We start from the raw sequence: 11,299 nt of genomic DNA, 5'->3' as shown, positions 1-11,299 counted from the left end.
TTGAAGCTCCACAACAAGTCTGAGAAAGAGGTCAAGTCAGTTTTGCCACCAGTACCATATCTGCTCTATAAAGAGATGGCTCTTAGGACAAGGTTACGCAACAGCAAGAAAACTTCATCTCGAGTTTCATCCTACTGAAGTTGCATTCTGCACGAACCCCCACTCCATAGTCTCAGGAGAACTAAACGCAACGATTCAACTAGAAAGCTGATATAAATGAGCGCATAAACAGGTTCAGAAAAGTGAACAGCGAGAAGCAAAAACAAGTTGGTGCAGCAGCTGGAGCACCAGCGCCAACCCCAGGGGATCTGCATTTGGTTCTCAGCTCTGCTTTCAGCTTCCAGAGCGATCCCGGTAAACTACGCCGGCGCCTCCGTTCCTGGTTTGCAGAAAAGGGATAATGGGATTATTTGTCTACTAACAGGAGAATGATACAATTTTAAATTAGTAGATGATCTGATAATAATCATAAGGCTGTTTATTCCTGGTACTCTGAAGCAGATGCTTTTTTAGATGACTAAATGCAATGGGAGGGAAGGGCAGAGAAGCCATGTTGTTCTACATCACCATGGCAATCCCACTTCCCCCTAAGAACTGAATTACATAGACTACTTCAAGAAAACCCCATATTCTGACATTTTTTAAACAAAACTTTTAATCTTTAAAAAACTGCTTAGTGCAACTATGTGTACAAAAGTATCACTAAATCAGAAACAGGACACAAACCACAAGCATGAAAGAAAATGTGTTTCTAGCTTTACAGCAAGTGCCATAAAAAAACTCATCATTCCAGATGTGCAATTCCTCCAAAGTATGCAGCACTAAAACATGTCTTTAAATGCAGCTGGCATTCACGGTGAACTCGACTTACCAAACCAAGTCAAACGAGTCCTATTTACCTGCAAAGCTGAAGTCCTGTTTACCTGCAGTGATCTTCTCTCCACACCACTCTGCCCATAGCACCCCACCCCAGCTTTCACACCCAGGAACAGCTGCTCAGAATGGGAACCTGCAGCTCCCTGGAACATGACCCAGACCCTCCTCGTGAGGCCTGACGAACTGTCACAACACTCCCATGTCATCCATCACAGAGATTATTTAATGGTACCATGATCACTCAATGTTGACATTAAAAAAAAACGATCTTCGTATTTCCTTCCAAGTTGCATTTCCAGGTTAACTTTTGTGTGTGTGGCAAAAGCTGCAAGTGTCTAACAAAAGAAACAGCTAATAGTTTCAAACAGAAACCTGCAAACCAAGCAGATCAAGTATTTTAACAGGGCAAGTAGAAAAAAGTATTTTTTTTTAATGAGGTATATTTACAGAGCACAATTTTTTCTTCTGGCTTCAACATACAGTTAGTGGAAAAGCACACCCCAATTATAACTTCTTGTGGTTTTGCTCATTTCCAAACATTTGAAAAGAAAATGCAAGTTGTTTATAAAATTGTTTTTCTGGTTTATTTTAAATGAAGCTGGTACAGACAATGTCCATTCAAAACCCACGTCCCAGGCCAAAAGGTACAAACAAGAGCATCAAAGTAACACGCCAGTTGTCTGCTGTGAACATTCTTGCATGGATACCTGCATGTACTAATCGCTATATGAAGTTAAAATGCTTCTGGGCTCTTCTGGCAAGATTTAAGAATAATTGGGGTTTTCAATTTTATGTCTTCAGCAAAGCCACCTCTGGAGCAAGGTACAGATGACAACAGTTCTAGCTCTTCCATTTCCAACTTGGTCACCTTCTTCATTGGGCCATCAGCGCAATTTAAGCAAAATAGCTTTGAGTTACGGATACATAATTTCTCCACAGTTTAGTTCTCTGAAAAACTTCATCTCACACGGGAAGTTATAGTCCAGGAGTGAAACAGTCATACATCACAACTTCAGGGCAGGTACGGAAGTTGTTAAGAACGCTCGCCCGCCCGGCGGATCTTACGGCCTTCGTGCCCGCAACGCACGCACCTCACGAACATACCAACGCGTGTGTGCATGGGTGTTTCTAACGGGGAGGGCAGGAGGGAAGAGGGGAGCAGGGCTGCAGCTGGATCACAAAAGTTCAGCACAATGAAAACAGAAACAATAGTGTATAATGAGCACAAGAATTCAAAATACCGGACGCTCGAAAATAAACTCCCAGAGATGGGGTGCCAGTTTCAATTCAGTGTTGAACACCACATTACAAAAGAACTATTATTTAAAAATAAAAAAGGATTAAGGGGGAAGAAAAACTGAAGGATCTAAACTGTTGAGTGACCCCCCGTCTGTTCCTGATAAACTTCAATCACATCTTCCTCCTCCATCCCCAGCTGTGAGAACAGAGAAAAAACAGCATATAATGGTTATAAATCGGGTGTCCTGAATTCAGAGCAGGTCCTAGTCAAGTTATACAATGGTCTGTTCCTCTGGCCCGTCATAATTCCAAGTGAGGAAAAAAATTCAGTCTAGTTTCACAGTACACAAGTTCATTTGATTTTTCAAAAGGTCATCATTGTAACAGTGGTTCTTCCTGCTTGGTCATAACAATTGGTGGAAGTCACTGGACAGCAGGAATAACCTCGTTTCTGTTTATTTACACTTCCATCTAATAAACGTGAACTAAATGCATACTTTTTCCAAAGTCACACTGAAGATCTAGCTCAACGACTGGGAAGTTCCCCGAGTTTTTCCCCCTAGTAAGCAGTGACTACACCACACGTGAAGGTCCGGTTGGGCTCTTCCTGAATTGCATACTGGCCTTAGTAAAGGTTTAGTTAGGCAAATACAGCCAGATTATATCTGACTCAATATAGTCCAAAAAGCTGCTTATATTTAAAGAAAGACCTTGATTCTGGTTAACGGTCTAGCAGAACAGAGAAACTAACCAATCTGGTATTTAGTTTCTCCAGTGAACGACGTAACACTTTTCCTAGTAAGAAACTCACCTCCTTGGGGGTATGATTATCAGTAATTCTCTGACCCTCGAAGAGGAACCTGAGTGAATTCATTGGAACACCCTAAAAAAAGAAACAGATGTACAAGGAAAAAACCAAACGCTTACTGGAACGTGTACAGATTTACAAGAAACATTTTTAATAAAAACAACACGTGAAAGTCCAAAAATAAAGTGTTAGTTCCTGTTACACAGGGAGCTCCGCTATTCTGTTGCAAGCAGATGGATGGCAAAGGAGCAACTCAAGGAGCAGGATAGCGCTGAAATGCGTGTTTATTCCAGAGTCACTGGAGTCCTGGCTCGACAACTTGGAAGTTTCCTTAGCTTTTTTTTTCCTTGCCATTTAGAATTTATAAATACAGTACTGACTACACTCTGCCTTCCCAGACAACATTACACATGAAGGTCCCACCTTTTTCTGAACTGCGTATCAGCCTTATTGAAGATCCTAAGGCAGCAGGAGGAACACAATGTTTACTTCATTAACTCCTACCCTTGCTTTCCCAATCTCATATCGCCATAGGAAGCAATAGCAACCTTCACCGTTATTGGTCCTGCAAAAGCAGAGCTGAGGGGGGGAAAAATTCCCACTCCAACAGGGAGAAAGGGGCATCCCAGTGGTAAATGAACTTCCAGTACGTCTATCATAGAGCGTGCCTGTGTTCCAGCAGAATATCATACTTCACCTCTTCAGATGAGGCGAACGCCTCATCTTTTTCTTCTCCTTCAAGTCATGAGCCAAACACACACAAGTGAAATATGACCTGTTTTGTGCATCAGTTAGATCTCAGAAATATTGCTTGCAAATAACTAGGTTGAAACTCACAGGAGAGAAAGGCTCCTCACACCCTTCTGACCACCCCCTGGTGGACCTGATCATGGTCCCTTTACCAGGCAAAGGCTACTTGACACCAAAAACCATACTGACTGCTGCTGGAGATCAGAGACTCTCCAGAAGTCAGCCCATGAGACAGATATAGCTGTATTCACGCAAACAATTATTTATTTCTTAAAAAAAAAATAATTGCACACATGCATTTCCACCAATCGATAAGACTGCTGAATGAGTCATTTCTGAGATCTTATTTTAAAACTTCAAGTTTTTCAAATGAATCACAATTTTAATCATTTGTATTTGGCTACGAACATATCTGGTGTTTGATATTTTCTTTCCTCTTACTCCAGAAGGACAGCAAAATAGAACACACTCCTCAAAAGAACACTTCAATTCTCAAGTTCCACTTATCTCAAGGTATTAAGAAAAAACCCAAAGTATTATTTCTGATAATTATATCTCCTCAAGTGAACTCCAACACAGTTACTCAAGAAAAGGCCACACAAGGCATCTGTCCCCAAAGCTGGGGATAAACTAGGCCAGGGCTTCTGGAAATAGCAGCAGTGAATCCACAATATCTGCCACAGAATCTGGAAATGAAGATGGATTTTTGTTCTGTAGCAGTAGTTACTATTTATCTACATGCACAATTAATGCTGCAGATTTCTTCTAACACTAGCTATTATGCCCGAAATTATAGATTACCACATTAATGGCTGTAACAACGCCCAAAGCTGCTCTCACCCTGAGCTGCAGCTTTCTACTGCTTTAAGGGAATATCACTCGGAGACAGAAGATTTTACAGTAACTACAATGCATGCCTGGGCATTTTAAAAAATAAATTCCATGTCTTCTGAGCAGCCAATATCTATTTTCAAACACTAATTTAAACTTACTGCAAAATTCACAACCATCTTAAATAGAAATCCTTTCCCTTGTCAAAAGGAATGGGGAGATCCATTCTGTTTGTACTGTCAGCTACCTGTCCTGCTGGTAACTAGACAGAAGCTTGCCTGTCTCAACAAATGTCTGTATCTGAAAGAACAGCAAGAAAAGTAAAGCTACAGTGTTTGGCTTTTTCTTTTTAAAGAGGAAGTGTCACTGTTTCACAAACCTGTCTTTGACAGTACGATTCTTTGAGTTTCTTGAGGTGTGTTGTCATTTTCACCTTGAAGTGAATTTCACTGCTGTCCTAAGAACAGAAAAGAAAAAAGTTACTCTCTTTGTCATAACTGCTCACTTTATCTAGGCTAACTTTACTACTCTCATTAAGAAAAACTTATGTAAAACTAACACAGAATGCAGTTTAACTATCACAGCGCATCGTAACATGGACCTCCAGGATGATTTATCAGTCGCTAAATTCACCGTGCGCTTCCGCTGGAAGCTCTGTTTTAAAACAGATGGCACAGCACAGCCTCAGGCTCCCCGTGCAGGTTTGGGATCTAAAAGTACTAAAACCCATACACGGTTCAGTCTGTGCTTCCATCTTTACCAAGCTGATGTACTGACGCAACACAAACACACATATGCAGGGAACTTCTGCTCTAAGATTCCTAGAAACAAGTTAAAGCTTGCACTTCAAAAACCTCATTGAATTAGAGTAATTATCTAGAATTTAGGATACAGGCAGACTTGGCAACGCAACACTGACCTACGGAGAAATCTTAGGTCTCCTTATTCTACAGTCCTTCCTACCAGCCGTAAGATATGAGTAACTACAACTGTCAGAATGGCTACAGGTAGAACAGACTGCAAGAGGTTCAGTGCAGAAAGCACAGAGAGTGGGTCACGTCCGGCTTTTGAATGAGTTATTGCCAATTAAACCAGCCAGAGGGAAGTTAGTTGGGGTTAGTCCTGCTCCAAGTCATCGCCCCCAGCACAGCGATCGCACCGATACTTCAACCAACGATAAGTCAAGTCATACACGCTGGGGGCCCTTTGCACAGAAGAGCTTCTGTTCTAGAAGGATCTCGACATTCACCTTCCAACACAACTTCCATTCACACCTACCAACGTGCCAGCCAACAGAATCCTCTTCCTATCCCTGCCCAAGAAACGTGACCTCACGGTTAGTGTACTACATGAACTCTGGAGACCTGAATTTATCGATTTGCCACATATTTCGTTCATGTCTTTGGATAAATTAATCCCTCAATGCATCAGGTCCCCTAGTTGCAAGATGGGGATCACACTGACCAAATCCTGAGTCATAAATTATTCAAGCTTTAAAAAGAAAACCCCACCAAACACACGTTACCGGCAATTGGTAAGTAGTTAATGGCAGGGGAGGATCCTCATTGAAGAACTGGAAGTATCAACTTTCATTTGCTCATTTCTACAATACAAAAGCTCACACCTCCACCAAGTGTCAACAAGTAATTACATAAACACTCACCTGCCCAATGACTTTGAGTTTAATGTATTCCCCTTCTTTCTTATCTCCTAAGTCCTCAGCTGAAGGCTTTGCTTCCTGAAAAAAAAAAAAAATTAAAAATCTGATCAGTTCAACACTTTGCGCTTTTCACTGAACAGTGAGACAGCTGCCATCCTCCTCATTATATGAAATCAAGCTATCCAAGGTACTTTATTTCTTCCTTTCTGTGTGTGAAAAGGATACCAACATAGCATTGTTAAAGGCTGCCTGTCTGCATGTGAAAAGTTTAATTAACAGCAGAAGAGAAACACTGAAGAATGTAAGAAACAAGGGAAGGATCATTTGGAAATAGATGACAGATGCAAAAAACGATAAGTAGGATTTTACACCACTAACTTCTAGTCAACAAACAGACTGCAAACAAGAAATAGCAGAAGCGTACCAAGAGGTTTAGATATTTAGCAGAAAACAAGCACATCGTGAGCAGAGCAAACAGAACGCACTGGTGACACCCTGCCAGCCTGAAGAGAGGGAACCACGCAAACACTTCTCAGCCTGTTGCACCAACAGTATTCACTCCTTTCAAAAGGGCTGTCAGCCACCTTTTCTCTGACAACAACCCATCAAGGAACAGCTTCCTTCTAGCATGTTTGTTTTAAGATCATAATTCTTTAAAAGTTCTTAAAAGCTGCAGTTCTAAGAACTATGGTGGTTTTGATACCTTTCCAGGAGAATTAATTGTACAGACAAGTTTGATGCAACAACTTGAGCACTGAAGCTCACCAAAAAGGTCAGTGTGTTATGTTCTGAAAGGCAAAGTTTTCACATTAGCTGCAGATAGGTAAGCCAAGCGAGAGCTGAGCTGCCATGACCCCGCTCCCTTGCCCATCCCCACACGCTTTGGGTCAGGTGCTTCAGTGTGTTCCACAGCGGGGTTTTACAGACACTACCTCAGGTCCAGATGGGGCTTGAGAAAGAAACCTTCCCAAATAGAAACAAGGATACCCTGCTGGTCATCTTTCGAGTCTTCCTTTCATATTTTATTGCTTAACACCGTAGACAAAATAAGCAAAATATGTTCAGGGACCTATCACACACATTTTCCCAGCCCTAAAGGGACCCTTTGCTGAGTATACAGAAATATCCTTTGTAGGGATGGTCTTGAACTTCAGGATCAAGTGCCAAAACCACACACTAACCTTCTGGATTAAGTTCATCCAGATAGGTGTCTATCTTCAGATTAAAATGGCAGACAAGCCTTTTCAAGCTTTTTTTTTTTTTCCTTAGAGAGGTTAAACATGCACAACCCTGAATGTTAAAAGTTTGGGGAAGGGGACAGTCTGCCAACACCTTCCCTATCTGTAGGGGTCTGAGTCCGGAGAACAGAAAGAGAGAGGAAGCGTTCTTCCTATCAGCCTCACTCGCTGCCTCGAGCCAGATGCATTCCAGTGCTGTCAGGAAAAAAAAGTATGAGCCACAGACTCCATCTGGTTTTAATACTACTTTTTTAAATCCCTACCTGGGCACAACCTGGACTGCTGGGACTGATTTGTCATCCTTCGAGCTCAAACCCAAGAACTGACCTCAGGCTTTCAGGGAAAACTGAACACCCTCAGGTTTCCGAACAAGTGACTTCTGACACGTGAAAGGAGTTTTCACTGCTGACACAGCCACTGTGCTCCCCAAATCTGTCCCCTTCTAACATCCCCCAGCTCTGACCTCATGAGACTATTTGCAGGAATAAAAACCACCAATTTCCACTCCTGACTGAAAAGAAAAAGAAAAACCAAGCACCTGTGACCTGGTAACTCGCATGAACAGCATTTTTACAGTCCATCTGTGGGATTACTGACCTCTAGGAATCAGACAGAGGTTCAGATCTCCGCAGATCTGAAGTCTGTAACTTCAAAATTATTTCCTGTGTTGCTATCACTGATAGAATTTACAGGAACATCCTGTCCCCTCACATGACATTTTGGGTCAGTCACTGTCTTGGTTTACATTGCATAAGAACCAAACAGCGTATTATCCCAGGAGCAGAGACATTTGTCATAGTTTATACAGTTCTGTGCGCTGTAACAGATCCACCTACTTACCCGTCCAAACCAAATCACCCTGTACACGGCGTGACAAATCAGCGTTGCTACTAGGCCAGCACCTCTGACCAGCAGGGTGGAAAGCAGTGACTCGGAAGGTTTGATTCCTGCCCGCAGGAAAGGGGGCTCTAGTACCCAAAACAAATAGGGGAAGCAGCCAACAGTAGAAAAAGCAGAGGGAACTGGAGTCGTGAAACATCGTACCATAAAGATGCCTGCTTAAAGCCCCAGTAACCTCCCACCCACAAACTAGGAGCAAACAGAGCTGTGATTTTAGGAAAGGAGAAGTAAGATCAAGGTTGACAATGCCAATAACTGAAGCTTAAAAAAAAAAAACTAAACACAAAACCACAAAAATATTTGAAATCAGAATACAACAAGACCCGGCGAGTCTGAAACAGCTCCCTGCATTTTTTTCAGTGAACTATACTGCCATTCAAGGCCAAATGGTAAAGCCAATACAAAAAACACTTAAGAAGAAAGAGAGGAGATTGCAAAGTTACTAAACGACAAGTATTCACTACCAAAATCCCGGATCAGCAGTCTGCAAGCAAGCCTCCAGACCTTCCCTCGCACCGTGGCCAGGGCTGCTGCTCAGGGTACCGCAGGAAACTGCCACACAAACAGGAGCACCTACCACCACACTCCAGGTTCTAACTTCTCATTAGACACCTAAAGTTTTAAAGGCATCATTCCACAGTTCTCCTAAACTGCACTAAATGAGCCTCCCAGTACTGTCTCACATTCATGTATCAACACCAAGTTCATGACCCTAAAGGACCCAAAGTTTCTTGGACCAAACGCACTGGTATTGCTATTGCAACTCATGAAACCACAAAACAAACATTGCAAGGCAGTATCTCCAAGTTTCCTCCTCCAATTTTCTGAAGTGCTCAAACTTCAGTGTCCAAGCCTAAAAAAAAAAAACCCACCACCTCTATGCTCAGCTTACTTTAGATATTCATAATATCAAAACCAAAATGACTAGAAGAGTAGGACACACTTCCTAACAGAGCAAATAAACTCTTACCTTTGTCACAGGAATGGGAAAATGCATACAAACTATTTATTTATTAGTAGTACACGGACAGATAAAAATGCCAGCATCTAGATTCAATAAAAGCAAAACCAGACCAAGACCCTTGAAGGGAGGGGAAAAATTATTCTTTTTGTTTCTGCCTCAATCCCACCAAGCAGCCATGGGTGTTTTGAAGTTTGCCCTTCTTGCAAGTATTTTTAGTTATCATAAAAGTTCATTTCCTATTGGAAATAAAGTAACTAAATCAAGTACGCTTCTTTACTTATCTTAATTATAACTGGTAACAAATTATGTCCTCTTAATTCCAGGGCCAAAAACAAAGGACACTGTAAGCAATCCACAATTTGCGGTAATCCAATTATTCCTGTAGGATTGATCAACGAAGGAATGCGATTTACAGTCCGGCATTACCATATGTTATATTGTTACTTAAGCATCTGTTTACCTCTTGTTGCACAGTCGCCCCAGAAATGACTGACACAACGTACCACGATGTTTAGCTTATCTATTAAAAAAAAAAATAGGGTCTTTATTCAAAGACCTTCAAGGTACGTATCTAAAAAAGGTTATCACACGCACTAAATTTTACATAGGTCAAGCAGCCCCACAGCACAAACACGTATATGTTTTAGCAGAATTTGCCTGGAGAAGGAACTACCTAATGGGAGCTGCTGTGTTAAAACACGCCTCGGTTCACAAAGCTACCGAGCAGGTCACATGAAGATCAGTCTACACAAATCTAGTTCAGATTTTGCCTGGGTTTTTTTAAGCAGCCACTTTCAGGTGTTTTAGCAGGCGGGAAGCACATGCTGTGCTCCACACCACACGCTCCCAGGCAGCAGCAGCATCTGTGCTGCATTGGGAGGCCGGGGGCAGGCAGGACGAACCACAGCGCGTCCAGCAAGAGTTTCTGTTCCCGGGCACCACAGGGCAAGGCTGTTCCCCAACACAGACGCACTGTACACTGAGCTTTGCCTTGTCTCTGGATGCTTTTAATTTCCTGACTGCTCCTGAGGTCACAGCACCGCAAGAAACAGCTGTGCATACTGACAGTGAACTTTCCAAAGCTGAATTGTCATGACAATTTTCCACTTAAATATGAGAAGAAACTTCTTCCCAGTGAGGGTGATGGAACACTGGAGCAGGCTGCCCAGGGAGGTTGTGGAGTCTCCTTCTCTGCAGACATTCCAACCCGCCTGGACACCTTCCTGTGTAACCTCATCTGGGTGTTCCTGCTCCGGCGGGGGGATTCGGCTGGATGAGCTTTCGAGGTCCCTTCCAACCCCTGACATCCTGTGATTCTGTGACAAAGTTGGGGGCAATATAAAAAAAACCCACCAAAGCAAACCAGAGCGCAAATGAGAACTGGAACGCTGCTCTAACTCCCCACCTGCAGGTCACATCGCCTAAAGCAACAGCTGAAAGGCCAAGCGAGCCAGGAACTTGTGCCACAAGGAAACGTTGAAGTTGAGCAGGCGGAACCGACAAGAACACGGTGATGTACAAGGAGCAAAGCGGGGATGGAGAGTTTAACCCAGGTGAGCGCGGCCCGGCCGGGAGAGCCCGGGCTCCCCCTCCTCCTGCTTCCCGGGACCCTGCCGGCCCAGCCCGCGCCGGGGAACGCGCATCCCCGGGCCCAGCGGGCCATGGCGAGCGGCACGAAGGCGCCGCTGTGCCGCACAGCCCGGCCCGGGCCCGGGCACCCCCGTGTTCCCAGCGAAAGGGGCAGAGCTCGGCCGAGGCCGGCGATCGCCGCCCCCCAGAAACACACCGCCGAGGGGAACGTCCCCCGGGCCGCCCCGCACCGAGCTGCTCGGGGAGGGTGCGCAGGCAGCTCCTCCCGCCGGGCCGGCCCCGCCGCGTCCCCCCGGCCGTACCTGGTCCGACATGGCTCGGCTGGGCCGGGCGCCGCGTCCGCTCCTTTCTCTGCCCGCAGCGCAAACACAGGCCGCGGCGGGCGGGACTTCCGGTGCGCCTCGGCGCACTTCCGGCCTGCGGCTCCGCCCCCGGCGTCGGGA

At 44.2% G+C, this 11,299-nt stretch overlaps 1 protein-coding gene across 1 annotated transcript; it reads right to left on the bottom strand.

Moving 5' to 3' along the window:
* Window positions 1–1,434: 1,434 nt before the first annotated feature.
* SUMO1 (small ubiquitin like modifier 1) lies at window positions 1,435–11,249 on the bottom strand. The gene is made up of 5 exons (XM_065637672.1): window positions 11,159–11,249; window positions 6,168–6,242; window positions 4,884–4,961; window positions 2,927–2,998; window positions 1,435–2,311 (listed from the first exon to the last, which is right to left on the bottom strand). Exons 1-5 carry the CDS (start codon window positions 11,168–11,170, stop codon window positions 2,243–2,245), a joined length of 306 nt encoding a protein of 101 aa, XP_065493744.1. The 5' UTR covers window positions 11,171–11,249; the 3' UTR covers window positions 1,435–2,242.
* Window positions 11,250–11,299: the final 50 nt, after the last annotated feature.

Source organism: Caloenas nicobarica, chromosome 6 (genome assembly GCF_036013445.1).
Source record: "Caloenas nicobarica isolate bCalNic1 chromosome 6, bCalNic1.hap1, whole genome shotgun sequence".
Lineage (NCBI taxonomy): Eukaryota > Metazoa > Chordata > Aves > Columbiformes > Columbidae > Caloenas > Caloenas nicobarica.
This window is presented reverse-complemented; position numbering and strand designations above follow the sequence as displayed.

Bases quoted from the DNA above. Each gene is read 5' to 3' on its own strand.
- SUMO1 (XM_065637672.1), bottom strand. The intron at 2,999-4,883 runs GTTTGTGAAACA...TTCTTTTTTTAG, and splicing joins AATCGTACTGTCAAAGACAG to GGTGTTCCAATGAATTCACT. The intron at 2,312-2,926 runs GTGAGTTTCTTA...CTGTTCTCACAG, and splicing joins ATAATCATACCCCCAAGGAG to CTGGGGATGGAGGAGGAAGA.